General features: G+C 59.5%; 3 protein-coding genes across 5 annotated transcripts; 2 read left to right on the top strand and 1 right to left on the bottom strand.

The window, feature by feature from the left end:
* The first annotated feature begins 178 nt into the window (after positions 1 to 178).
* Positions 179 to 5,081, top strand: LOC128330425 (transmembrane protein 272-like). Its single transcript, XM_053263296.1, has 5 exons — positions 179 to 335; positions 2,878 to 2,979; positions 3,081 to 3,131; positions 4,078 to 4,269; positions 4,817 to 5,081. Exons 2-5 carry the CDS (start codon positions 2,886 to 2,888, stop codon positions 5,035 to 5,037), a joined length of 558 nt encoding a protein of 185 aa, XP_053119271.1. The 5' UTR covers positions 179 to 335; positions 2,878 to 2,885; the 3' UTR covers positions 5,038 to 5,081.
* Positions 5,082 to 11,748: 6,667 nt separating this feature from the next.
* LAMTOR4 (late endosomal/lysosomal adaptor, MAPK and MTOR activator 4) lies at positions 11,749 to 14,998 on the top strand. The gene is made up of 5 exons (XM_053260809.1): positions 11,749 to 11,782; positions 12,414 to 12,751; positions 12,985 to 13,065; positions 13,647 to 13,764; positions 14,641 to 14,998. The coding sequence occupies exons 1-5, from the start codon at positions 11,749 to 11,751 to the stop codon at positions 14,736 to 14,738; spliced, it is 669 nt and encodes a 222-aa protein (XP_053116784.1). The 3' UTR covers positions 14,739 to 14,998.
* An 829-nt stretch (positions 14,999 to 15,827) lies between these two features.
* Positions 15,828 to 23,568, bottom strand: TRAPPC14 (trafficking protein particle complex subunit 14). 3 transcript variants are annotated; one of them, XM_053265427.1, is made up of 11 exons: positions 22,774 to 23,557; positions 22,584 to 22,679; positions 22,377 to 22,506; positions 21,885 to 21,971; positions 21,288 to 21,408; positions 20,315 to 20,462; positions 19,708 to 19,790; positions 18,600 to 18,763; positions 17,902 to 18,056; positions 16,909 to 17,102; positions 15,828 to 16,793 (listed from the first exon to the last, which is right to left on the bottom strand). In XM_053265427.1, the coding sequence occupies exons 1-11, from the start codon at positions 23,257 to 23,259 to the stop codon at positions 16,640 to 16,642; spliced, it is 1,818 nt and encodes a 605-aa protein (XP_053121402.1). In that variant the 5' UTR covers positions 23,260 to 23,557; the 3' UTR covers positions 15,828 to 16,639. The 3 variants fall into 3 exon arrangements, with proteins under 3 accessions (XP_053121402.1, XP_053121403.1, XP_053121404.1); XM_053265429.1 differs by lacking the exon at positions 15,828 to 16,793 and having other exon boundaries at positions 16,956 to 17,102; positions 17,902 to 18,115; positions 22,774 to 23,568; XM_053265428.1 differs by lacking the exons at positions 19,708 to 19,790; positions 20,315 to 20,462 and having other exon boundaries at positions 22,774 to 23,558.
* Between the last annotated feature and the right edge of the window lie 1,739 nt (positions 23,569 to 25,307).

Raw genomic sequence — 25,307 nt, 5'->3', positions numbered from 1 at the left:
GTTTGGCGCTGTGCGGCCAGCAGGATCGGGGGAGGCCTGGGCCACCACTCCAGGGAACCTTCCCGCTCAGAGGCCCGCTGAGTCCCGCCCCCGCCTGAAGCAGCACAGCCGAAACTGCTGACCAGGACTCTGCCCCCCCCCCCACACACACAAGGCACCCTGAGCAGGAAGTGGGGAGTCAGCTGCTCTCTGTGGGTGGGAGAGGAGGAGCAAGGTGGGGCCGCCGAGGAGGAGGAGGAGGAGGAGGCAGCTTCCTCTGCTGCAGGCCGGGACTCCCCAGCCTTGTTTCTGGAGAGCACCCCCAGCTGAGGAAAGCTCTCCAGACGCCGCAGCAGGTACGACAGGCAGCCCCCCCCCCGCCCCCTCCCAGGGTGGGCTTCTCTCTGCCTGGGGCACATTCAGGTTTGCCTTGCGTGGGGTGAGGGGGAGAGAAGCAGACCCCTGCTGCTCACCACGAAGGGGCTGCCACCGACAGACAGACCCCCCTCCCTCTGAGCAGCCAGCCAACTCTGCCTGGGAGAGGCTTGGACCCCGGTGGGGGGGGGAGGCCTTGGAGACGGATCGCCCCGCCCCACCCCCTGGCCTCCCAGCACTTCCTTCCCCCCACCCCAGCCACGTATCCCCTTCCGCCTGGGCTGGATGTTGAGATGCTGAGGCCTTAAGCAACGTGACACTTAAAAGGACCCATAGCTTTGCCCAAAGGGGTCGGAAGTCCTGCCCCGGCATGGCCCCTGCCCCACCCTTGCTGTTCGTGGTTACGGCGACAGTGTTCTGGAGAGGCCCAGGCTGCCTGGGACCGTGATGGCGGCCACTGGCCTAACCAGACTCCGGGCTAATGAAATCTCGCTATCACTTCCCGCTATTTCTGCACCTAGTCTATAAACTCCATATGATACATAATTGTGCAGCCATAGAAGTATATTGGGTCTTATCAGAATGACAATGTCTGGGGGGGGGGTGCGTTATTCTCCCACAAATTAGACAAAACTTGGGATTTGGGCATGTTGGGTATTCAGTGGCCCCTCATCATGCCAGAGACCCTAAGCTGGAGCTGTCTTTGCTTGTGCCGAATTCCGGCACTGCCTTTGGCTCCTCGGTCCCGTTGCTCTGCGGCTTTGCACAGGGAGTGGGGGGTTTGCTGCACCGCTTGCTGCAAGACCCAGCGGGAATGGCTGAGCCGCCTGCCGGGCCCCCAGGATGCATCCTGGGCAGGATGAGAAGGGAGCAGCCGGAGGCTTAATCCAAGCCAGGCAAGGGCGCTGGCAAAGTGGCTCCCAGCAAGGCAGAGAGCAGCCGGGCCAAATAACCTGTTTGTGTCCCACACCTTAGCCCTAGAACACAGGCAGCCTAAGAAGTGGTATTGAGCATACACAGAGTGCCTTTTCCTCACCACTGGACAACTCTGGCCAGTGCCCCATCCATCTGGGGCTGGAGAAGAGGGGCCTTCAGTTGCTTTTTAAAACCAAACCAAACCATTGGTGCTCCATATTTATTTAAATATCTTCTTGCATGCAATATTTTAATACTTCAAAGCAATTCACAATGAAACTATTACAATAACTCAAAATATATGCATTTCCCTTCAACCCAGAGCATACCCCTGAGGTTAAGAAATGATGCCAAGATTTTTCACATTATTGCACAACATCTGACTCTCCAGAGACAAACCACCTCAGACTCTGCAGAGGCAGCACATGTGAGCACACTGGGTGGTCCAGCGCTCAGCTTAGCTCCCCTTGCAGGTTATCAGTCACACTGCCTCCCCAGTGGCTGGTGGCCGAGGAGGTCCTAGGTGGTCAGCAAAGGGCCAGCGAGTGTCTGTCTGGGAGGGAGGGGGGGTGGGCACGGGCACCCCCCACTTGCCACCCCTGTAGGGGTAGCCTCAAAGTGGCAGAAAGGAAAAGGCAGGAGAGTGATGAGCATACCCACACCTAGAATATTGGCTGCAGCAGGTAAGCTCAGCCCCCCCCCGCCCGGGGCTGTCTCCTGGGACCGTTTGCACACGGCCGTCCACATGTCGAGAGACCAGGTGGCATCTGTACATGTACGGAGTGCCAGGTGCCTTGCCACTGATCAGTCGCAGAGGTCAACAGAAGAGGTGCCCGGCAGCAAGAGGCACAGCACCAGCAGCTCCCTGACCGCTTCAGGAACCTCCAGGAGCCCCCACGAGTCGCCTCAGCAGTGCCCGGCGGCCATCAGGAGCCCTAACCCATCGCCCAGAGGCAGCCGACTCTGTCAGACCGGAGGCTGCTCACTTGAGGCCTGCAAGGGAAAGGCTGCCCTTGCAACACGAAGCCCCTCTGCGTCCTCCAGGATGAGGCAGCATTTGTGGAACGCCACCTTCAGCCCCTGCTGCTGCGTTATCTGTGCAACTACCCTGAGGGGCAAGCAAGCATTAGGATGAGCCCCAGCAGCCCCCCATCACCGTGGGGCAGGGGGGCCAAGTGGGAGGGGCTTGCCTCAGGGCATCATCATCTGGTGAGGTCACCGCAGGGCAGGATTCGAACCGGGGACTGAGGGTTCCAAACTGCCTTGGCCACAGCAGCGACTGTCTTGCCTCCAGGTCTCCTCCAAGCAAGAACCCCGCTGGGCCTCCGCTGCCCTGCTGCTCTCCTCCCTACTTGCTCAATCCCAGGAGGGCCCTGATCCTGCAGAGCAGCACCACTGAAGCGAGTGGGGAGGAGAGCAGGGGAGGAACTGCCGCCGCCTCCTCCTCCGGAGCAGGTCGGGGTCAGCGACACACCTGGGTCCTCCAGGCCACATCAGCAGGCGCCCCAGAGGCCCCTGCTATTTAAGGGGGGGGGCTGTTGTGGCGGCGGCGGCTGCTGCTGCACCACCCCTCCCCTGAGCCGGCGGCCCTGCTCTTCCCCCCTCCAGCAGCGCCCATGGCGGAAGACCCCGAGGGAGAGGCGGCGGCCAGAACGGCTCTGCTGGCGGCCAAGGAGGAGCCCGCCGCCGCCGCCCACTCGCTCCTGATGGGTGAGTCTGGCCGCGCCTTCTCCCGGCTCCTGAGGCTGCTTGCGCTTTCTTGGCCGGCCGCCCACCCCAGTGACCCCGACCCGCTTCTTGGTTTCCTTTAGTGCTGGGGAAGAGCTTGTTCGCTGCCCTGCCTATCGCTGGGATCGTCATCGGTGAGTGGCCCCACGGCCAGGCCCTCCTCTGGGGCGGCTGCTTCTTCCGCCTGTCCGGTGGCCCGAGAGGGAGGTTGCCGCGGCGGCGGCGGCGCTGAGACAGGCAAACCCTCCGTGGACTCAGCGGCGGAGGGGCGTCTGGGTTGCCTGCAGCCAGCGGGGCAAGCGCCGAAGAGACTCTCGAGGAGGCAGCGTCTGGGCAAGGGCCCCTTGCCCTGCCACAGGCCGGAGGGGGTCTGGCCTTGCCATATGCATTGCAATGAATGCCTGCTGCGGGGCGGGCGGGGCAGGAGTCCTCACCCCGGGGGGTCCAGGTGAGCTGCTGATGCTGCCTGCTGCCTGCTGGGGGTCCAGCCTTGTTGCCGGATCCTGGCCGGCAGGCAGTCCTTTCCCAGCGCCACTGTGCAGGAGCTGCCAAGAACTGGGGCCTTGGGCTTCACCTCCTGGCTCGGGACCAGCTCCTTGGCCTGCTGCCCTCCTCCGGGGCTTGCTGCTCGCTTCCCTGGCCTGGCCCTCCTGGGCCTGCCTGTAGTTCTGCTGCCACAGACGTGGAGCTTGGCAGGCGGACAGGCTGCAGCTCCTCCTCTCCTGGAGCCCACTGACTGCAAGGGGCAAGACCCTGCCTGGCTTCTGCCCATCGGTGGCCAAGCTAGCCAGCTGGTCCAGACCCACAGAGAGCTTTACCTGCCGCCTCCACCTATGGGGACCTAAGGTGGAATCCTGCCCCCATCATCACACACACACAGAGACACCCTTGCTTGTCCGGTCAGTTGACCCGGTCCTCGGCAGACGCCCTCCTGGGCAGCCTGGTCTTCAGGTATCACTGGGAGGGCCCCCTCTGAGCCCTGGGGGAGCTGCTGCCGAGATCGCAGACATGGGGATGTGCCTGGGAGGGCTCGGGCCTCCAAGATGCGGAACCTGTCCTGCTGTGCCTCCTCCACTCCAGGAGCAGTCTACCTCGGCCAGTGTCCCCACCAGCCCCTCATCCCCATCTACTTGGTGGTTCTGGGGGCAGCCGTCCTCTTCCTGATGTTCCTCAGCTGCGTGCCCTGTGGGGACGGCACTGACCAGCGGAGCTCTCTGACCCGCCACCTCCGAGCCCTCTGCCTGCTCTTCCTCTGTGGCTGGTTCATGGCAGGTGAGTGGCGGCTGCTCCTGGTGCCGGGATGCCTGGGCCTCTTGTCCTCCCAAAGGGGCTGGCCATGCTGCTCTCTCGGAGGCTTCCTGGGGCGGAAGGGGATGGGCTGCAAGGCCCGGGGTCCAGAAGGGAGCCCTTCCCAGACCGGGCAAGCCACAGAAGTGCCCACAGTTGCCGCTGCCGCCTCCACCCCCAGCCCACAAATACGCCTGTGCAGAGGAGTGGGGGAGGCGGCGGTAGCAGCCCCTCCGGTGGACTCCAGTGGTGCCAGGGCAGGTGCTTGATCAGCTGTCCTCCTGGGGGCAGGGGGGGCTTGTCTTCGGTGGGCCCCCCTCCCCGGACTGAGGCCTGCCGCCATCTCCCAGTGAGGGCCTGGTGGGCCCTCTGAGGACCAGCTGCTCCCCCCCACCCCGCCGCCCTTCTTGGACTTGCAGAGACTCCAGAGCCAGGAGCAGCGGTTCTGGTTCTGCTGCAGAAGCGCAGAGGGCGGGCGGGCGGGAGGGAGGGGGACATTCCTCCTCCCTCACTGCTGTGCTCTCCCCAACAGGCAACGTCTGGGTCTACACCATCTACCCCCCCGACTACGAGACCCCCGAGCAGCCCAGGTTCTGCCAGCGCACCCTCTTCCTCTTCGCCTTCGGCATCACCACTGCAGTCCACGTGGTCCTGGGGGTGGCTCTGCTGCTTTCCCTCTGCATCCTGGTGGGCATATTCGTATTCGACGCCATTCTGCCCTATGGGGGCCATGGCTCTCGGGGGGGTCCATAGGGGCTGTTACAGTGGGTGTGCGGGCGGGGGGGGTGTTCTGCTGCCGTTGAGCCATTGTGGTTAATAAAATGGATGTGACTGTGCCCCCCCCTCTTCCTTGCCATTTTTGGAGTCCAGGAACGTCCCCAAACACGAGGCATAGCAAGCCGGCTGGAGCTCTGAAACCGTGGGGGGGGGTTTGCTGCATTCCAGTAGCCGGTGGGGGGGGGCTGCTTGCTTCATAGGAACATAAGAACATACCAAGTCAGACCCTTGGTCTCTCTAGCTCAGGATTGTCTTCACAGACCGGCAGTGGCTTCTCCAAGGCAGGAGTCTCTCTCAGCCCTACCTGGAGATGCCGCCAGGGAGGGAACTGGGAACTTTCTGCTCTTCCCAGAGCGGCCCCATTATCCCCTGCTGGGGGGAAGATCTTCCAGTGCTGCTCACACACCAAGTCTCCCATTCAGATGCAACCAGGGTGGACCCTGCCTAGCTCAGGGGACCAGTCAGGCTGGCTGCCCGGAGACCAGCTCTGCTCTCCCCGCCCTCCCTCCCTCTGCAGCCATTCTGGCCTCCTGGGAAGACACTCCCATTTCTTCTTGTGTTCCGTCTCTCCAGAGTAAAGGTCCACAACGGCTGAGCAGCCTTCTGCAGACCCTGGGCCTAAACTGGGTGCCAGAGCCGGGCAAGGCAAGGCAAGGGAGTGGCAATGCTGTGCAGGGACAGCTGGCCTGGAGGGACCTTTCCTTCACTCTGTCCAGACTGTCTGCCTCCAGCTGGGTGCCTTCTTGAGGCTTGAAAGGAAAGAGGGAAACCTCAGGGGCCGGTGTCACTCTAATGCTTTCCCAGGGATCTACCCTCAGTAGAGAGATTGCTCTGTTCCCAAATCTAGGAGCACGCCGCTCCCTCGAGGTAGGCTGCCACCAGTTGAAGACTGCTCTCAAGCCACTGACCCGGCTCAGACATGGCCTCAGCAACCTGGCACAGTCTGCCTTGGGACCTGCAGGCACTGTACAGCCAGAGCCCACGCGCAACTCAGCACCAGACGACAATATATTAATCTTAAAAACAACTCATCAGTAGTACATGACCTTACAAGACACATGGGGAGTAGGGGTGGCAAACACCTGACAACTGGTCAAAAAGGTCAAACGACACAGAAGGCAGACAGCAGATGCTAATGCCTGGAAAGAGGCTGTGCGTACAGGGGTGGAGGTCACTTGTTGCAACTGTTTGTAGGCATATGGCTGGAGGGACGTTCTGGTAAGACCCAGCCAACTCGCTACTCCGTTCATCCTCTCCATCATTCTCTCTGGCAAATGCATGGTGTAAGCAATGGCCAAGACGATCAACTTGGCATCTTTCTGGGTTGGCCAGTCAAAAATACTGTACATCACATTTTGTTTGTACAGAAGCCTCCGAGCCAAGATGGGCGAGCTGGAGTGCTTGGTTGCTAATGAAAACATAGATATAGCAGGCATAACGAAAACCTGGTGGAACGGGGAGAACCAGTGGGACACAGTTATTCCTCTATAAACTCTACAAAAAGGACAGGGATGGGTGGGTTGGAGGTGGAGTAACACTGTATATTAGAGAAGGGATAGAATCCAACAAGTTAGAAAACCTAAGAGGACCAGAGTCCTCCACAGAATCATTATAGGTGACCACAGGAGAACAGAAAGGAAATGTTACTAGGGATGTGTTATCATGCTCCAGATCAAAATGCTGAGAGTGACCTGGAGTTGGAAAAGAAAATCAGAGAGGCATCAAAGAGACAGCGTTGTAATAATGGGTGACTGTATACCAAAAAGGAAGAAAGGTACCACCAAGTTCAGGACAGCACCAGCGTGGCTAACAAGTAGAGTGAGGGAAGCTATACAAGGGAAGAAGACTTCCTTCAGAAAATGGAAGTCCTGCCCAAATGAAGAGAATGGGAAGGAACATAAACTCTGGCAAAGGAAATGCAAGGAGACAATAAGCGATGCAAAGAGAGAGTTTGAGGAGCATATAGCTAGAAGTGTCAAGGGGGTTAACAAAAACTTCTTTAAATATATCAGAAGCAGAACACCTGCCAGGGAGGTGGTTGGACCCTTAGATGATGAGGGTGTAAAAGGGATTATCAAGGAGAATGAGGAGATTACAGAGAAGCTGAATGAGTTCTTTGCATCTGTCTTCATGGCAGAGGATGCTGACCATATACCCATGCTGGAACTGAGCTTTTCAGGTTTAGTGACTGAGGAACTGGGCCAATCTGAGGTGACAAGGGAAGATGTTCTAAACTGTCTTGGAAAACTCAAAATTAACAGATCCCCAGGGCCAGATGGCATCCACCCAAGAGCTCTGAAGGAACTCAAATGTGAAATTGCCAATCTCCTAGCAAAAATATATAACTTGTCTCTACAACCAGGCTCTGTACCAGAGGACTGGAAAGTAGCCAATGTGACTCCGATTTTCAAGAAGGGATCTGGGAAATTACAGGCCAGTCAGCTTAAGTTCGGTGCTGGGTAAATTGATGGAAAGCATACTTAAGGACAAAATTGTTAAGCATATAGGCCTTGCTGAAGAACCAGCATGACTTCTGCAAGGGAAGGTCTTGCCTCACTAACCTTTTGGAGTTCTTTGAGAGTGTCTACAGGCTTGTGGATGAAGGTGATCCAGTCGTCATAGTATACTTGGACTTCCAAAAAGCTTTTGATAAATTTCCCCACCAAAGGCTCTTGAGTAAACTTAGCAGTCATGATAGGTTCATGTGTGGATCAGTAACTGGTTGAAGGACAGGAAACAGAGAATAGGAAACAGAGTAGGAAATGGCTAATGCGGTTCAATGTAAGCAAGTGTAAAGTGATGCACATTAGGGCAAAAAACACCAGTTTCACATAGATACTGATGGGCTATGAGCTGTCAGTGAATGATGATCAGGAGAGGGATCTTGGGGTCCTGGTGGACAGCTCGTTGAAAGTGTCGACTCACTGCAGGGCAGCTGTGAAAGCTGTGAAATCCATGCCTGGAATCATTAGGGAGGAGATTGAAAATAAAAATGCTAATATTATAATGCCCTTATACAAATCTATGGTATGGCCACTTCTGAAGTGCTGCGTACAGCTTTGATCACATCTTAAGCAGAATATTGTAGCACTGGAAAAGGTGTAGAAGAGGGCAGCCAAAATGATCAGGGGCCCGGGGCACCTTCCTTAGGAGGCAAGGCTACAGCATCTTATGGGGCTCTTTACCTTGTCTCCTTACATGGAGACATGATCAAGGTGCATGAAATGATGCCTGGAGTCTCTACTCCATGAGAGCTGACAGAGAGACATGTTTCTCCCTCTCTCGCAGCACTAGAACCAGGGACCATCCAATGAACTTAAGGCCAGGAAATTTAGGACCAACAAAAGGAAGTCCTTTTTCACACAGCACATAATTAATCTGTGGAGTTTTCTGCAATGGGATGTGGCAGCTAGATGGCTTTTAAAGAGTGTGACGTGGATTACTTTATGCTGTCCTGGGATCTCTTATCAGTAGAAAGATTGCTCTGATCTCAGTTTAGAAGCACGCTGCTCTATGGCGGATTAACGTAGTAGCAAACGTAGCACTTGCTACCGGCCCGGCATTTTTGAGGGCCCCTACATGCCTGGTTTCCAACTGCCCCTTCTGCTCGCTCTACTTGGTGCATGGGGCAGTGCGAGCGGAGAAGTGGGCTCTGTGGGCTCCTGCCTCTGCCGGGGCAGCAGTGAGCAGCACCTGCTCTCACTCCACTTGCCTCCAGTTAGCAGGCTCATCTCAGCTGTGGTGCGCCCCTCCCCTGTCAACAAGTAACGGGCCATTAATGGCAAAGTTTTCAACAGATCTTTATCACTCTCTGAGTGGCAGGGGGAGGGGGGCAGGGTGGAGTGGCTGGCTGGGACAGGGAGAGGAAGAGACTGTGAAGCTTGCAGGAGATCCTTCTCCAGCCCTGACTCCAATGGCTCCAAGTAAAAAAATTAGGAAAATACTTTTTTACTTCAAAAAACCCCAGAGGAAATTGTCAATTGGCTCATCAATGTATTCCCTGTGCTTAATGGTTTTTCTACCAAATATATTATTTAGGGAGTTCTACAGGATTTAATACTGACACAACCTTAATATTCAAAGTCTTGACCTAAAGAATCAACACATATCATTAGAAAAGAAACTGGAAAATATGTGACTATTTTAGGGTAAACTTTAGGATTGTAACTTTGAGCATAACAATATATAACCTCATTACTTAGTCTTTTAAGGTATTCCCTGTGTTAATTGCCTTTCTTATTTAACCATTAATATTTAGGGAGTTCTAAATATGGTCTAATATGGGTAATAATCTAATCAGGAATTAAATTGCACAATGAACCCGATGATTCTAAAGACTTAAGCAAATGTCACCTATATCTGCCTTTTGTTTTCCCTTTTTATGGAAGAAATGAGAATGAATTGGGAATGGAGGACTCAGAGAAGAATTGAGAATATTCTTGTTGACTTAACTTTCAGAAACAAACTGACATAATAACGTAAATATTATTATACCTATGGAACAAGATTACTGGCTATACCCTACTATATGACATTATAGTTTTTGAAAAGATACAAAGGACAAGTAGCTGAAGAATATCTTGTTTCTCCTTTCAGCTTCAGCTTATTATTTCCTCCTTCTTTTCCTAGGGGGTTTTATTACCCATTATGTACACTTTATAATAACACTGAAACTTGGCTGGATGCAAACAATTGGAAGTAAACTGTGAAAGATTAGATATATGTATAGAGGGGATATCTCATTGTTATAGTTCGATAGTTTATGCTTCCAGCTGTGGGGTATAAAGATCAGCTGAGGGTGAACTTAGTCCCCCTCCACTTATCTTTCTGGTCTGTTTGTTTGTCTTTCATTACATGAGGAGGGGGACTATTAAAGGTCTAGCTGATCTTTGCTAATTATTTTATTATGGTTCTTGAATACCAGTCTGTAACGAGATGGGATTTTTACATATTTGGACATGTGGCCTTGTATTTACAACACACACACTACTTTTGTTATGGCAGAATAACTTTTTCTTATGTTCTTCTCCAATGAATAATCTTGTTTGAAATCGTTTTGCATACTAAGTTATCCAGTAGGGGGAGTGTTCTACAAGAGTTTTAAATTCTACTTTCTCTGATGATTAGGGATAAAGCCTAGCCTATAGACATTTTCTCAGTATTGCTGTTGTTATTATTATTTTTTAACTTTCCATGGATTTTTTAGGAGGTAATTGAATTGTCTTTGGAGGAGAGAGCCAGTATGAAGCGATTGATGTGACGCAGGGTGTGACTTGGGCGCAGAGACAAGCATGATCATTTTATGTCTTGCCTGAGAGATCTTTCCTTATTGTATTGAAATAATAATAATATAAACGTTATGTTGAGCTCTCACTAGTAGGATAGAATCCACCAATTTTATTTATTCTCATCTGTCATTCATAATATTGAAACTCTACTGGAAGAAAACTGCATAGAATTTTGCTGGTGAAGTTTGCTGGTGAGGTTTTTGTTGTAAACCTATTATCTGGTCTGATAGAACAAGGACTTTAAAATTCTCTGAATTCGTGGGGTTTTTTTGTTTTGTTTTTGCTAGAAACATGGATATCTTTTGATCGTTTTAGATTTTTTCAGTCCATCAGCTCAATATATAAGATATTACACTAAGTTTTTCATTTAATACAGTGGGGACAGAAAAGACTAAAGGATTCAAGATCTTTTAGAATCTTCCTTTTACTTACTGGAGAGTAATACATAATAAAACATACTTTATTAATTATATATATTACAAGATTTAGTTAACTTACTTAATGAAAGTTCTCAAACAAATATCTTTTCTTATTATTTATACAGGTTTCAATTCAGATGCACGACAGCGAGGGAATTTATATTCTCTTCTTTATAGAATACAGAATTTAATAACTAAAATTTAACTATAGTTTTTTAGCCTGGTGTGTGGAGTTCACACCACAGAATATTGGGGATGTCTGTCTCTGCGCTCAAATTACTTGCATCATTTCTATTTTGTATGTCATAGTTGGATTGGTTCTCTCCTCAGAGTACCTGATAGAAGGATGATCAACTAGGTTGGGGCAGGTTTTTTTGTCTTTTGTTTTTCTCTAGGGTTAGGGTTCAAGATTCTTTTGATAGCTTCTGATACCCAGTTAAAGATTTTCTATTAATACTACTGTATTTTTCTTATGTCTTGGTTCTGATGGATAAGACCTTGTATGTTAACTCGTTTTGCTTGATTCTCAGAGATGTAACCTTTCTGTTTCTATACATGACACTAATAAAAGCATCTAAAAAACAAAAAATAATAATTAAGTGAACTGTAAGTAAACCATGAATCCTAGAGATCATCTACTTGGTTTTATGTGTATGCTCTGCAAAATAGTGTTCAAATTCAGTCAGAGGCCTGAATGCTTGTGATCTTACAGATTGTTTGGATGTAAATTGAAGGCTCTGAAAGAACTGAAGCCAATTCATCTTTCAGGTGTGAATTTGGAGATCATTAGACACTGAGTGACCCCAAAAGTTCTGCTCAAAATGAAATGAGTATTTATTTATTTATTAGTTTAACATGAGTCATGCTGTTTACAATTTTCAATTGTGCTCCCCAAAAGCATGTATATTGCAAATTAAGATGGTCAGCACAACTCCTCTGCTTCCTGCTAGTAAAGACTGAGTCCCGCCTTTTAAGGACAGATGCCAGGCGGTTCCGCGGAGAGCAGCAAAGCCAGTGAGGGGTCTGGCAACAAGAGGGGGGTTTGGAAGGAGCTTCGCAGAAGAGACCAAGGAGGGATAAAATCGCCAGAGTTGCCACACAGAAGGGCGGGCGGGCTGGTTCTTGGTTGTGCCGGAAGGCAGCTGGGCCCAAGCAGGTTCGCTTCGGGAGAGCCGCCAAGGCCCCGCCATTCCCAGGCCGGGTCTCGCCCTGCTCCTGCTGCCGGCCTTTGGCCTTCTCGGCTGCCTCCTGCAACGGGGGTGGGCCCCTCAGGTCAGCAGAGAGAAGGCGGGCGAGGGGGCGAGAGAGAGGCCTATCGGGGGCGGGGGGGCTCTTCTCCCTCGCCGCCCACGACATTAGAGCAGCCACCAGGAAGCGCTTCTTCACACCGCCTGGAGTCCGCCTGTGGGATTCGCGGCCACCAGATGTAGCGACTGGGGGGCTCCGCGGTCACCAGGCCAGCCTGCAGGAGAGCGGCCCGTCCTCGTGTCCAGCGGCAGCGGCAGCAGCAGCGGGCGCCCGGCGGGCCTGCTGCGTGCCTCGAGGGGGGGCGGGGGGGGCGGGGCGGGGCTCCCCTCGGCGGCCTGGCCCAGCGGGGCCAGCTGGGGGCGGGCGACCCCCCCCGCACGCGCGCGCGCGCCTTGAGGACGAGCCTCAGCGGCAGCCCCTGCGGGCTGGGGGGGCGGGGCGGCCTCCCTCCCTCCCTCCCTCCCCCGGGGCTCCGCCCCCAGGAGGCAGGAGGGGGGAGTCCCGCGGCCGGCCGGCCAGCCAGCTCGCTCCCCCTTCCGCCCCGGGGAGGCGGCGGCGGCGGCTCCTCCCTTGAGATTCCGGATATCCCGCCGCCCCACACAGCAGCGAGACAGCCGCCTCCTAGAGCGGCCAAGGAAGACCGGAAGGCTCGGGGGTCCTCGCGGCGTTGTGGGGGCCGCTCTAGCCGGGCGAAAGGAGGCGAGGCGAGGCGCTGAGCCGGAGGGTGGCGCCATGGTGAGCCCGGCCGGGACCCCCCCTCCCCCTCCCCCTCCCCCCCTCCCGGGTTGGGCTCAGCGCTGTGCAGGGGCGGGAGGGGGGCGAGGAGGACCCCCGGGGGGGCGGGCTGCCCGGGCCGTGGGGAAGGGGGGCTCCCTCCGCTGCAGCTGCTGGGGGGCGGGGCGGGGGCGGGGCGCCCCCCATCTCCCCCCCTCATCTCTCCCTCTCCTCCCCCCCGCCCCGCCCCACAGACGACGGCGCTGACGCAGGGCCTGGAGCGGGTCCCGGACCAGACGGGCTACCTGGTGATCTGCGACGGGGCGGTGCTGGCGGTGAGTCAGTCGGCGGGGCGGGGGGGGGGTCCGGGGGGTCCCACCCCTGCTGGGGGGCTCTTCAGGGTTAGGGGAAAGGCTGCTGCTGCTGCTGGGGGGGGCTGCTCCCCCCCGCCCCACTAGAGCCAGGAGGGCCGTCATCCCACGAAGCCCGTTGCTAAGAAATGGCGGGCCGAGAAAGGGAAGGAGGTGGCGACACAACAACGCATCATCAGCCTATGGAATGCTCTGCCACAAGACGTGGCGACGACCAGCAGCCAGGCTGGCGTTCAGAGGAGCTTAGACCTCTCCAGGCTACTAGTCTGAGGCCGAGAGGCAGCCGGCAGCCTCCTCCGGGGCAAGAAGCCTCCCGAGCCCAGCAGCACCAGCAGCAGCGAGAGCCGGCAGGTACCACCCTTGCCTCGGGTGGGCCACTGTGGGAAGGGCGGGGAGGAGGCTGGGCTGGGTGGGCCTCCCTGGGCCTGAGCCGGCAGGGCTCCTCTGAGGTGCTTGCAGGAGAGGAGCGCAGCAGCAGCCCCCACCTCCCCAGCCCGCTCGGGACCCTCACGCCCCTCTTTCTCCCCCCCCCACCCACCCCCCAGTCTGCTGGCGACCTGGAGAACGATGAGCACACGGCAGGGGTGATCTCGGAGCTGGTGAGCACAGCCTGCGCCTTCCGCCTGCCCCGCTGCCCGGAGGTGCCTTTCCGGCGCATCTCAGGTGAGGAGGCTGCGGGGGGGGGGAGGAGTAGCGCCCCCCCCGGGAGGGGGAAGTAGCCTCAGTGCTGGAGGAGTCTCGAGGCTGTGCTTGGCCCCAGAGCGTGGTGGAGAACTCCCTGCCGGCAAACCCCTAAGGCAGCGGTTGGAGCTGCCCACTCGCCGGTTCCCTCTGCCCTCAGACGTGGGGGCAGCAGAGGGCAGCAGAGGGAAGAAGGGTGTGGCGCGGGGGGGGGGGGAGTTCCTGGGAAGCCTCCCTGCAGGTGTGGAGCTCTGCCTCTGGGCCTGGCCTCTCTCCTCTGCCCTCTCCCTCTGGGGCTGGGCTGCTTCTGACTGCCTGCTCACCTGGGTCACTTTGTGGTGGGAGGCAGTGTTCCCCCTCACAGGGATTCCCAGCTGTTGTGGACTACAACTCCCATCGTCCCCAGCTGCAGTGGCCTTTGGCTGGGAATTAGAGGAGTTGTAGTCAACAACAGAACAGGGAATCCCTGCTCGAGGGGACACTGGTGGGAGGTCCGTGGGCCTCTGCTCTCCCGGGGAGTCCAGTGGCCTGGCCTGGCCTCTCCTTCCCTCCCCCGCCCCCCACCCCATGCTGTAATGTGGAGCTCCCCATTGCTCCCCCAGCAGACCTTGAAGTGGGGCCAGTAGGGTGGAGGGAGCACGGGGGACCTGGGCGGGGCGGGGGGGGGGCAGTTCCTGGCTCTGCTCAGCTCTGATATTCCTGGGTCTGTGGCCGGTTTCCCAGGAGTGCAGGGAGGAGGCGACTGTGGGCTGCTGGAGGGAGGCCGTGCAAAGGGGTGCCAAGGTGACCCAGCCATCGGTCTGCCTCCTGACGCCTGCTTGGCGGGTCTCTTTTTGTCTCCCACCCCACCCCTCACAGTGGTCTTTGGGGAACACTCTTTTCTGGTCACCATCTCCGGCCAGAAGCTGTTCGTGGTGAAGAGGCAGAACAATGTCCGGGAGCCAGTGACCGTCTGACTGCCTCTTGCTGCCGGGAACTGGGGGTGGGCAGCTGGGCAGCAGAGCCGTCTCCTCCTGCCTGCTGTGGGGCAAGCCCCTCTCGCCCCCTGCTTCTGCGTGTGCATGTATGGCTCACCTCTGCCCCCCTCCCCATGTGTGCAGTGGGATGGGGTTCCAGTGGCTCACTATCTGTACTGTTGAGGGTTTGGGTGTGAAAGGGGAAGGTGTGATGTGACACTGGAGGTGTGATGTGATCTGGAATAAAAACTCTAGTTTTCTACGGGGCTCCTGTGGAAGTGTGACCAGAGGAGGAGGAGCAGCGGCTGCTGCCGCCGCCGAAAGGGAGTCCTTCTGCCTGGCCCCCCTCAGGGTGGCAGCTCAGCTCTGCTGGAGGCTGTGCCTGCTTGCAAGGAAAGGGGTGCAGCTGGATTGGGGGGTGCAAGACCAGGAAGAGGGATCCCCCACCCCCACCATTAACCCTCCTCCAGGGCCTGCCTTTGCTGGCCCCACTCGAAAAGGGAGTCCTCCAGGCTTGGCTGGACCTCACAGGGGCTTCCTCTCTTGTGCCCCCCACACCCGCTTCCCTCTCAGCAGCAAGGCTTGCGTAGCCCCCCCCCCCCGACTGCCCCCTCCCCCACCAGCAGGCTCTGGTGGCGGCTGCTGCTGCTCCACAGGCAGCGGGGGGGGGGGGTTGCCGCTTGTGGCTGCGCCGCCTCCACCACCGAACAGGCACCCTTGAAGGTGAGAGAGGGAGCTGTGGCTCCCAGAGCACAGTGTCTGGAGTCACGGCCAGGCCCTGGGAGCTCCCTGGCAGAAAGGCTCTCTCGGCTGGGTGGAGAGGCCTCCTGCAGCAAAGGGCCAGGAGCCAGAAGCGGCACCCCTGGGATAAGTGGGGCTGGATCCTGCCCAGTGCCTGCTGCTGCCGCCGCCGCCTTTGGGGCTAGAGCAGGGGTGGGGAACTTCGGCCCTCCAGCTGTTTTTGAACTACAACAGCTGGAGGGCCAAGGTTCCCCACCCCTGGGCTAGAGGCAGGAGGCTGGGGCGGAGGTCTGTCCCAAAACACCCCCCCCCACCGCTACAATGCTGGGGGGAGGGGGGGCTTGTTTACCAAGGAGACAGCCAGGCGCATTTTTCCAGCCAGAGCAGTTTATTCACAAACACAAGAGTTGAGCTGCTTGAGGCAAATAAAAAAAATATAAATAACAAAAAATTAAATAAAGTGCAATGGGTGTTTGGCCTGAGATGGGAGGCAGGACTGGAGTGCAGCCTGTCCCTCCCCCTACACATGGGTGGGGGCAGATTCCAGTGTGTGGTGGCCGGCGGGGGGGGGGGGGGCGCAGGAAACACCTCCATCTCTCAGTCCTTGGATGTGGCCCAATCCAGTGTGAAGGAGGTCCAGGCAGGGTTGTCCAGCAGCCACGGTGCCCCTCCACCAGCAGGGGGCAGTCCAGTCTAGGAGTGATCCGGCTGAAGCAGCAGGAGAGGGGGGGGAGACCCCCCCACACACTGCTTGGCATTGGAACCCAGCCTCTCTCGTATGCATCCTAGCTTTGCTCTAAGCCCGGAAGGGAGGAAGGGAACAGGCAGGGGTGGCAGCAGGAAAGGTGAAAGATGGCGTGGCGGGGTGGGGGGCAGCCGTGCCCAGCTGCTCTGGGCCCCCTCCTGCAGGGTAGGAGGAATGCAGGGAGAGGAGGGGTCCCTTCGGAGCTTAGATGGGGGCACTCCCTGGAGTGCAGCAGAGAAGCCCTTCCAAATAGTCAGCAGCGGGAGGACTGGATGGGGGGGAGGACATTTGGGCAACTTCTGGGCAGCAGCACACGGCCCTTCCATGGGGTGAGACCATGTCAGGGGCCGGCTGTTGGGTGGCAAGGCAGAATGCAGCCTCGCCCTGGCCGGGGTGGGGGTGGGCTCCCCTCCCCTCACGTGACGGGTGTGATCACCAGGACCTTGCATTCTCGTTTGGCAATTTTGTCGAGGGAGAGAGCTGCCTTGTCAGGGGGCAGATAAAGGGGGCGACCCACTGGGGAGCCCACAGGGGGAGTGATGGCTCGGCGCTCCATGACACTGCCCGACCTGTGGGGGGGGGGGAGAAAGCGAGACCTGTAAGTGAAGAGACAAGCCCTCCCCCCCCCCGGCTCTCCCGGCCAGACCCCTCTAGAGGCAGGAGCCCCCTCCCCAAAGCACCCACCTCATGAGGTGTCCCCGCGCCGGCTGCTGATGGGAGAAGCTTTGCGAGCGGCCCAGGCTGGCCTGGTGGCGCTCCACGAGCTCCCGCACTGCAGGGCTGCCGGGGCTGCTCTTGCGGGAGACGGGCCGGGCCTCGGGGGGAGGGTTGGAGACGCTGGCCGTGAACTGCAGCTTCAGCTTCATGTGCTGGGACAGCTGGTGGGGCAGCGGGGTGGGGGGGAGAACCGGTCACCGTGGGGTCCTCCTGCTGCCCTCCGCCCCCCAGCCCTGCTCTGCTTGGCTTCCGTGGGAGGGGAGAAGCACAAGCGCCCCCCCAAGGCCCACGGAGGGCGGGTGGCGGATGAATCGGTGCGTTTTGGCGTGGCGTTTTCTTAAATTTTGAAGCAGCAGCCGCCAAGGAGAGGAAGAGCCTCACATTACACTACAATGCAGAGAGAAACCTGGGAGGGAAATGTAGTGCCGTCGAGCAGAAGTGGAGGCTCCTGAAAGGAATGGCGGTGGAAGCCACCCTGGCACCAAAGGACCATCCCATTTGGAATGGCAACGTGTGTTCTGAAACCGGGAGCGCTTCCCTCTTGGGCTGTGTGTGGCCCTAATTTCCCACTGCTCTTGCGACGGGGTCTGGAGACCTCGGCAGGACTTGGCTGCTGGCGCTAGTTCCTTGGGAGGTCTTGGTGCAGGACCGGCTCAACCTGGCCGAGAAGCAGGGATGCTGCGATCTAAGAGGAGGGAGCTCTTGGGGGAAACCAACAGCCGTGCTCCAGGACTTCTGCGCCATGAACGGTTCTTGCCAGAGGTGGAAAAACGAACCCCGCTGCCCACCCCCTTCGCTGCAACACTGCCCGCAAGTAGAAGGTGTGATGTGGACAGGGCAGCAGGCTCTTTCCCGAGCACTTTGTCTGTGGCTTCTAGGGTTGTACTGACTGATCCCCGAGCGACAGAGGGCATCACATCACACTCCTCTCAAAGCCCACCAGCCTGCCCCCTCGGTTACCTCGTACAAGCCAGCCCGCAGGGCCTGGAAGGTGACGCCGAAGGTGCGGGCGCTGCCCTTGTGGGAGAATCCCAGGTTGTTGAGGGGGGTGTGGCAGACGATGGCATCCTGGGCGTCCTGGATGGCGCGGCGTTCCTCACACGAGAGCTTCTTGCCTGAGGGCTCAAGAGCAAGGGTGAGAGCGGCCAGAACAGCTCAGGGGCCAAGGACTGGCCTACAGGGTCAGAGGAACGGCTCGTCAGGTCAAGCCCACTGAGTGCCCCAGAGAAGCCTGCCACGTGGATGCAGCCATGCCGAGCCACAGCCACACTGCGTGTCTCGCCTGGTTGCAAGAGGTACACTGTGTCTGCACATGGAGGTTCTGTTCCTGCCCAGGAGCTAGCCATAGACCACAGCCCAGCAGCCACATGAGTGGGGACCAGATGCCCAAAGGCCCACTTCGTATGGGGGAGGGGGGCTTTAAAGGGGATCAGAGGGATTCAAGGAGGAGGCCAAGAGGTCTGTCAGCAGCTCTCAGTCCTACTGGCTGAACCTCCATGTTCAGAGGCAGTCTACCACCACGGCTTCCAAGGTGTTGGACTTGATGGGCCCCCTTGGGCCTGATCCTGTGGCCGGCTGTTCGCCCCGTGGTTCCAGGGGCAAAACACTGCCGCCTCCGTCTCCTCTGCGCTGACCCAGCCCCACGCCTTGACACTCACCCGCAGCCGCACTTTCCGGCGTCCAGACCAGGCGCACCGCCAGGAAGTCCTGGAGGTTGTTGATGAGCGTGTACGTCACGGTGAAGCGGCGATGCAGGACCACGGGGGACTCGCACTCTGCCGTCATCACAAACCGGGGACGGGCCAGGCGGATGCTGGGCAGCCTGGGAGAGGAAGAGGAAGGAGGCCTGTCAGGTGGGGGGGCAGGCGTGCGTGTGCGTGAGAGAGAGAGAGCGAGAGCCGGGACTCTCTGGCCTTCTGGGCATCGCCGTGGGTGCCGGGAGGGAGGCAGTATCCTGGCGGGAGACAGCAGGCCACAGACATCCCGGAACCACAAGAGGAGAGTGAGGGGGTGGCCCCACCCCCACAGGCAGTGGGGGCCACAGCCCCCCCACCCCGGCACAGAGTGTGTGCTCTGAACCTCTCCACTGCGGCGTCTCCTCTCTCCTGAGCCAGCAGTGGAGCTTCTCCTGCTGCAGCAACTGGCAGCGCTGCAGGGTCCCCTCAAGGCGACATTTCTCCGCCGTGTTCCCCGAAGAGGGAGGCTGCTCTGCTCCCCCCGCCCCATTCCTACCATCCTTTCCCGGCAGATATTCGTTCTCTCTACAGGGCTGATACAGCCTGCATCCCAACATTTCTTCTTGTCTGACCTTGTTGCCAACTGCACGAGAGGACACGGCTCACTCGCTCTCTCGCTCACTTGGCCAAGGCAGGCTTTGAGGGCAGCCCCCACCCCACCCCCGGGCAGGGCCTGCTGGGCCAATGCATCTGCCCCAGGGGCTCCAGTGGCAACTGTCGGGGTCTCCAGGGAACTGGCCCAGAGACCCCCGGCGGCCCTGCTGGAGGGTGAGGGGCCTGACTGGAGCCACCCCCAGATGCCCACTGCACCCTTTCCCAGCAGGGCCTGCACACCCAAGGCAGCCTCTACGGTGGGGGGGGGCCTCTGCAGAGCTGCGTGTTCCCCATCACAGCCGGGCGGCATCACCTGAGGACTCGGGAGGCAAAGGCGGGGCGCTCTTCCCATGGCCTGGAAGCAGCAGCAGCCCCCAAACCGAAGGGCGCGTTCTCAGCGGCCGTTGGGGAAGCTGAGAGCAGGCAGGCCTCTCACCTGTAATGAGTGTAGATGCTGGTGGTGAAGGGCAGCTTTGGGGTGGACCACTGGACCACAGCAATGAGAGGGACTTCCAGGCCCTGTGGTGGGTGGGCAAGAAAGACCATGGGGCAGAGGCACAGAGCCAGGCCTGCCCATCAGTGGCCGTGACCCCTCCCTGGGCAGCAACTCGGATCCTCAGCCCGAGGGGGGGCCGCGGACCCAGCCTCAGATCTGGTGACGGGCTGGAGTGTGGGCCTGCCAGCCCAGAGACCCCTGGCCCTGCAGCACCCACAGAGGAGCTGGTGCCCCCTTGGGCCAGCAAGGACAGGACGGAGCAGCCACGGCGGAGTGCCAGCCTCCGGGCCAGAGGGCTGCCCTCCAAGGCAGAGAGGTGGGGCCCGGGGGGGGGGCGTGAAGGCCTGTCCACCGGGCAGTCGCTTGGCGCTCTCCGTGGTCCTGCAACCTGCCCTTGCTGCCCCTCAGGCCCGGGGGGGGGCTGCGTGCAGGACAGGCCACCCTCTCCTGCTGCCCCCCAGCTGTGGGCTGCTGCCCATCGCCTTGGCCTGCCGGTGGGTGGGGAATGGAACCCGCCCCCTCCAGGTCCCCCCTCCCTGCCCCTCACCTCCTTGGTGCTGTCAGGGGGCTGCTCAGGAGCCTGCAGCTGGAATAGGAAGTTCTGCTCCTCCAGGGCGCGGAGGGAGCACGGGCAGGCCGAGGTGGCGGAGGAGAGGCGGCAGAAAGAGGCCATGGAGACCTCGCCGGACTGATGGCTGCGGGAGGGAACAGGCCTGGGGAGTGGAGGAAATCCGGCCCCCTGGTGCCTTTGCCTCCCCTGTTTGCTCACACCCTGCAGGGGCCAGGAGCCGGCCCGATCCATGCGCCACGCACACTCGCCTGCAGACCGCTGGCGGACGGCTGCAGCCAGGTGCCACACCTAGGCCTCTGCCCCAGAGACAAAGGGCCTTTCTCTGCCTCTGCCCCACACAGGTGCTTCTCCCTTTGCCTTCAGGGAATGAGCCTGAGCCGTGAGCCAGCCCTTCATGGTGCACTGAGGCTCAGGCCTTGGGCAGCTGAAGCCGGCTCTCAGATTCAGGGGTCCCCCCCAGCCTGTCACCCCAAGGGTTACAGAGATCCTGTGGGGCTGGAGCATTCTGAGCCATCAGAGGAAAAGCTCCACATCAGGGCCGCTGCAGGTGACCCCTAGCACTGGAGATCCCCCACAGGCCTCGCCTGAGCCCATTCCAAAAGCAGCGCCTGGCATCTCCCGCTCTGTCTGGATCTGGGCAGTTGCCCCTCCTGGACAGTCTTGTGGAGCTCCGTCCAAGGCAGCAGCGTCTGAGTATCGGATCCCTCCAGACAAGCAAGGTGCCACTTATCCCTGGCAGGCAGAGGCCAGAAGGCCAAGGGCACCCCCAAGCCCATTTGTGTTCTTGTTAAGAAAAGGGGGTGCTTGATCCCTGCTCTTTTAACAAACATGGGCCCCTTTGGGGCCCCCATGGTCTGAGAAGCCCCCAGAAATCCTTCGCTGCCTTGCCAGACGAGCCAGGCCCCAGCCCCACTCCAGCTGCCCCACGGCGGCTCAGTTTCCCTCTTACCAGACATCGTCAACTAGCAAGACAGACCCATCGGGCATCATGGGAAGGTAGCTGGCATTCAGGTTGGGGAGGATCCTCACGTCCCACACAGAGAGCTCCTCCTGGGAGGCCGCATTCAGCACTGGGAGGGGGAGAGGCAAAGCCAGGAAGAGGTGAGAACTGCAGAGAGGACCACCCTGCTCGCTTCTCCACTTGGGGTGGGGTTCATCAAACGGCCCTCCGAAGGAGACGGGCCCTGGAACCCTGTCCTTGCACAATGGTCCAGGGCCATTTTCAGCCCGAGTCTCTCTAGCCGTGGGTGGAGGCTGAAGTGCTATCCGCACCCCCCCCGCCTCATTGGCCAGCTTCCCTTATGATGGTGGGAGAGCTGCCACGTGGGGTGAGGAGGGAGAGGGAGAGAGAGACCCGTGGTCAAGGGCACAGGGTGGCCCAGTGTCCGGCACAGGGCAGGCAGCAAGCATCCACACCCAGGATCTCTCCCATGCCAGCTGGGCCCCTGGGGTTTGGGGCACTGCAGGCTTGCCCAGAGCACCCAGCCTGCCACCTGCTGCCTCCTCAGGGGCCCAGCCAGCAGCCCCCAGCCCGGCCGCTACGCACCTTTCAGCACTGTCAAGTGTTTCCCAGAAACACTGAGTTGTTGGCACTTCAGCTCTGGCGGAGGCAGGACGGTCAGCATGGTGCTCACTGGGGAGTCAAAGGCCAGGGGTCAGAGCCCCATGAGCTGGCAGGCCATGGGGCACCACGAGGGGGCTGTGAAGAGACCCCCCTCCCAGGCCCCGGGGCTCAGAGGCCGGGAGGCCGTGGAGTCCAAGCCAGGGCCTGGGCAGGCTGGCCCCAGGGAACCCGCCCCCGGCGCTCTTGGGCGAGGCCAAAGTCCAGGGCCTCCACAGCCCCTTTCGTCTGTCCTGGGGGTGTGGTCACCGGGCAGGGCATGACGATGCTGGATTTGCAGGGGAGGGGGGCCTCCACAGGCCTTGAGGTCCAGGCTCCGAAATGACCTAGGAGCACCTCTGAACTCACCCAAGAGCCCGACGGCAGTGGGGTGGCAGTCCTGGAGGCGGGCGCTCTAGGGCAGCCGCTGGTGCTTACCTTGCGCCTTGAAGGCCCCCTGCTCCTCCCGGAAGGTCTGGGAGGGGGACCGATCCTGGAGGATGCTGAGGTAGCCCCGCTCCCGCACCTCGGCTTTCTCTTGGTCCCGTTTCCAAACCGTCACCACGATCTGGGGGGGAGGGGCAGTCAGTTCGGGGTGCAGCAAGGGGAGGGGGTGGGCTGGTGCCTCCCCCCCCCGAGACCCACCTTGGCCTTGAGGGTGGTGGGCGGCAGCCTGTCCAAGGAGATGGTCAGCGGGAAGATGACCTCGTCAGTCGAGACGATGGGCTCCTCGATGGGCACCTGCCGAGAGAGGAGGGGCCGGGCGGGGGTCAAGGCGCGCCCGCTCCCCAGCGGCCGTCTCCCCCGCCCCGCCCGCCCCCAGCCCGGGCCTTACGCCGGCAGCGGCTCTCCCTGGGGGCCCATGGCCGTGCGTCAGGAGGGCCCGGCAGTCCCGGAAGAGGCTCCCGCGGCGCCGGCACCCCAGGCTCTCCCCGCCGCCGCCGCCCTCCTCCTCCGCCTCCTCCTCCTCCGCCTCCTGCTCGTGGGTGTCGCCCGCCGGCGCCTCGTGCGGGGCCCCTTCGCCGCCGGCGCCCGCGACCAGGGCGCTGCTGCTGCTGCTGCTGCTGCTGGCCCCGGCGGCGGGGCTGACGCTGGCCAAGGCGGAGAGCGAGCCGGCTAGCTGGCCCCAGGGCGGCCGCGCCCCGCCCGCGCCCCCCGAGGAGCGGCAGCGCAGCACCAGCAGGAAGCGGACCGTCTCGCCCAGGTAGAGGTGGTTCCTCCGCGGCAGGGCCCGGTAGCGGCCCGGCTCCCCCAGCAGCACCTCCCGCGCCGGGAAGGGCACCGCCGGGAAGTACATGAAGTAGTCGCACTGGGACTCCATCCCGGCGCCGCGGCGCGGAGGACTCAGCGGGGCCCGCGGGGCGGCTTGGCTACTGGGGCTCGCGGTGGGCCCAGCATCGGCGGAGGGCTGGGCGGGGGCGCTCGGGGAGCGGGGGCGCCGAGAGGGAGGGAGGGAGGAGGGAGGAAGGAGCCCGGGGTGGCCTCGGTCGGGCCGCCGGCGAGAGGGAGAGCAGGCAGGCAGGAAGCAGGCAGGCAGGCAACGCAGGAGGGCGGCCTTGGCTGGGGCTGCGGGGCGGAGCGAGCGGAGGAGGAGGAGGAGGAGGAGGGGGGGAGCAGGAGGAGAAAAGGCTCGGACGCCGCGGGGGACCCGGGCGGGCGGGGGCAGGGTGGAAGACCACCCCCGGCACATCCCCCCCCGCCCGGGGGACCCAGGGGTCGAGGGGGCGGTCGGGGGCTGGTCCTGCGGCGGCCTTTGAGCGTGTGCCGAGAGCCTTCCTGGGAGCCTCTGGACGGCGGCCGGAAAAGCCAGAGGTCGCAGCCGCCCCGGCGAAGGCACGAGCCCGCTGAGCCCGCAGCCGCCCCCGCTTTGCAACCGGCCCAAGCCCTGACTGGGGCGGGTGTGCGCGCGCGCGTGTGAACACCTGCTCGGTAGAAACAAAGGGGCACGCCAGGGCGGGGGGCTTTCTCCATTCATTTTTATTTTGCATTTTATTTTTGAAAAACCCACAATTTTCCGCGTCAAGGTTCGGGTTCACTAGGATTACGAATCCTCCTGTTCTGCTCTTCGACAAAGAAGTCCCCTGCCCCGAAGGGGCGCTCTCTCTCATCCCGCCCCGCCCCCGCCAGAAGAAGAGTCGTTTCGGAGCCATGTGGACGGCTGCAGAGCAGCTGAGCCCAGCACTGGGGATGGGGGGCGAAGCCTCCCGCCCCCCGCCGCCGATTTCTGCATTCCAGCAGCAGCACTACAGAATGCTTCCCTAGCAACCGGGCTCGCGGGCGGAGGAGAGGGGGGCTATCCCGGGGGTGTTCCCACTGGGGTCCCCAGATGGAGTGGCATTTCACAGCATCCAGTGGCCAGCTGCTAATCCCCACTCTGGGCCCAAGAGCAGCTGTTCTTTGTCCTGGTGCCCACTTGGGTGGAGGGAGGAGGCGCCTCTTCTGAGCTGCTTCTTTTCTGCATCATCATATGTATAGCATCAGGGAGGGTTCCTTTGTTTTTAGAGGAGTCCAGATGGATCAGGGCTTCAGTAGGGGAAGATTTTGCCATGCCCAGCTGTGTGAAGCCATGCACCTAGACCCCACCCCATGACTCAGCAGCCTCAAGCCCCCAGCCAGGAGGCACCCCAAGGTAAGAGGCGCCCCACCCCCACCTCCTGCCCCATGCAGCAGAGAGGCAGGCGTGGGGAGGGGGGAGCAGCAAGTGACTCTGCCTCACGGAGCTTTCTGCAGTGCAGGCGCATCATTAAGAGCTCAAAGCACCTTCACATCCATCATCTCAGCTCATCATCAGAGAGAAAGGGAGGCTGCCTCCGGGTAAGCCTGATCTTGTGCATGACAGCATAGAAGGCAGGTGTTCCCTCAGCTCATGGGGTCCACGCCTGCCTCAGCATGCAAGGCAGCTGTGGGCCACAGAGCCCGGCCTGCCTGAGCTACTGGTTCCAGCCGCGGGCACTGCATCCCCTTCTGCTCTCATGGGGAAGAGCTAAAAGGGAAGGGAAGCTGGACCATATAGGCCCGGTTCGGACATACAAGCTAATTGGAGTTCAGCATGGCCGAGGTTTCAGTTTCTAACTCCAAATCACACCACAGATGTTCACCCAACTGTGGATAGCCAAACTCCAGTGGAAGGACACAGGAGACCCTCCCTACTGCTCAGCCACCAAGGCACATCCCCACTGCCTCTATGACTGGAGTTTGGAATAGCCACAAAACATGGTTATAGCCAAGTCAGCATTTGGGTGGCATGTTTCGGTGGCAAAATCTCAGTGGTCAGCAGTGAAACACAGAAATAACCAAAGGTTCCAATTGGAGTTTGGCGAGGCAAACCAGAATTAGCTTTTGGCCCGTAACCACGGTTCCGTGCATTTG

This window comes from Hemicordylus capensis, chromosome 6, assembly GCF_027244095.1.
Source record: "Hemicordylus capensis ecotype Gifberg chromosome 6, rHemCap1.1.pri, whole genome shotgun sequence".
NCBI lineage: Eukaryota > Metazoa > Chordata > Lepidosauria > Squamata > Cordylidae > Hemicordylus > Hemicordylus capensis.
Note: the sequence above shows the minus strand (reverse complement) of the source record. Positions and strands in the feature narration are given on the sequence as shown.

Excerpts from the sequence above, each read along its gene's own strand:
- LOC128330425 (XM_053263296.1), top strand. The coding sequence starts at position 2,886 with ATGGCGGAAGACCCCGAGGGAGAGGCGGCGGCCAGAACGGCTCTGCTG. Across the intron at positions 3,132-4,077 it reads TATCGCTGGGATCGTCATCG|GAGCAGTCTACCTCGGCCAG; the intron begins GTGAGTGGCCCC and ends CCTCCACTCCAG. Across the intron at positions 4,270-4,816 it reads CTGTGGCTGGTTCATGGCAG|GCAACGTCTGGGTCTACACC; the intron begins GTGAGTGGCGGC and ends TCTCCCCAACAG.
- LAMTOR4 (XM_053260809.1), top strand. The coding sequence starts at position 11,749 with ATGCCAGGCGGTTCCGCGGAGAGCAGCAAAGCCA. Across the intron at positions 11,783-12,413 it reads CGCGGAGAGCAGCAAAGCCA|GACGAGCCTCAGCGGCAGCC; the intron begins GTGAGGGGTCTG and ends GCGCGCCTTGAG. Across the intron at positions 13,765-14,640 it reads GCCTTTCCGGCGCATCTCAG|TGGTCTTTGGGGAACACTCT; the intron begins GTGAGGAGGCTG and ends CACCCCTCACAG.
- TRAPPC14 (XM_053265427.1), bottom strand. The coding sequence starts at position 23,259 with ATGGAGTCCCAGTGCGACTACTTCATGTACTTCCCGGCGGTGCCCTTC. Across the intron at positions 22,680-22,773 it reads CAGGGAGAGCCGCTGCCGGC|GTGCCCATCGAGGAGCCCAT; the intron begins GTAAGGCCCGGG and ends CTCTCTCGGCAG. Across the intron at positions 21,409-21,884 it reads ACACTTGACAGTGCTGAAAG|TGCTGAATGCGGCCTCCCAG; the intron begins GTGCGTAGCGGC and ends TCCCCCTCCCAG.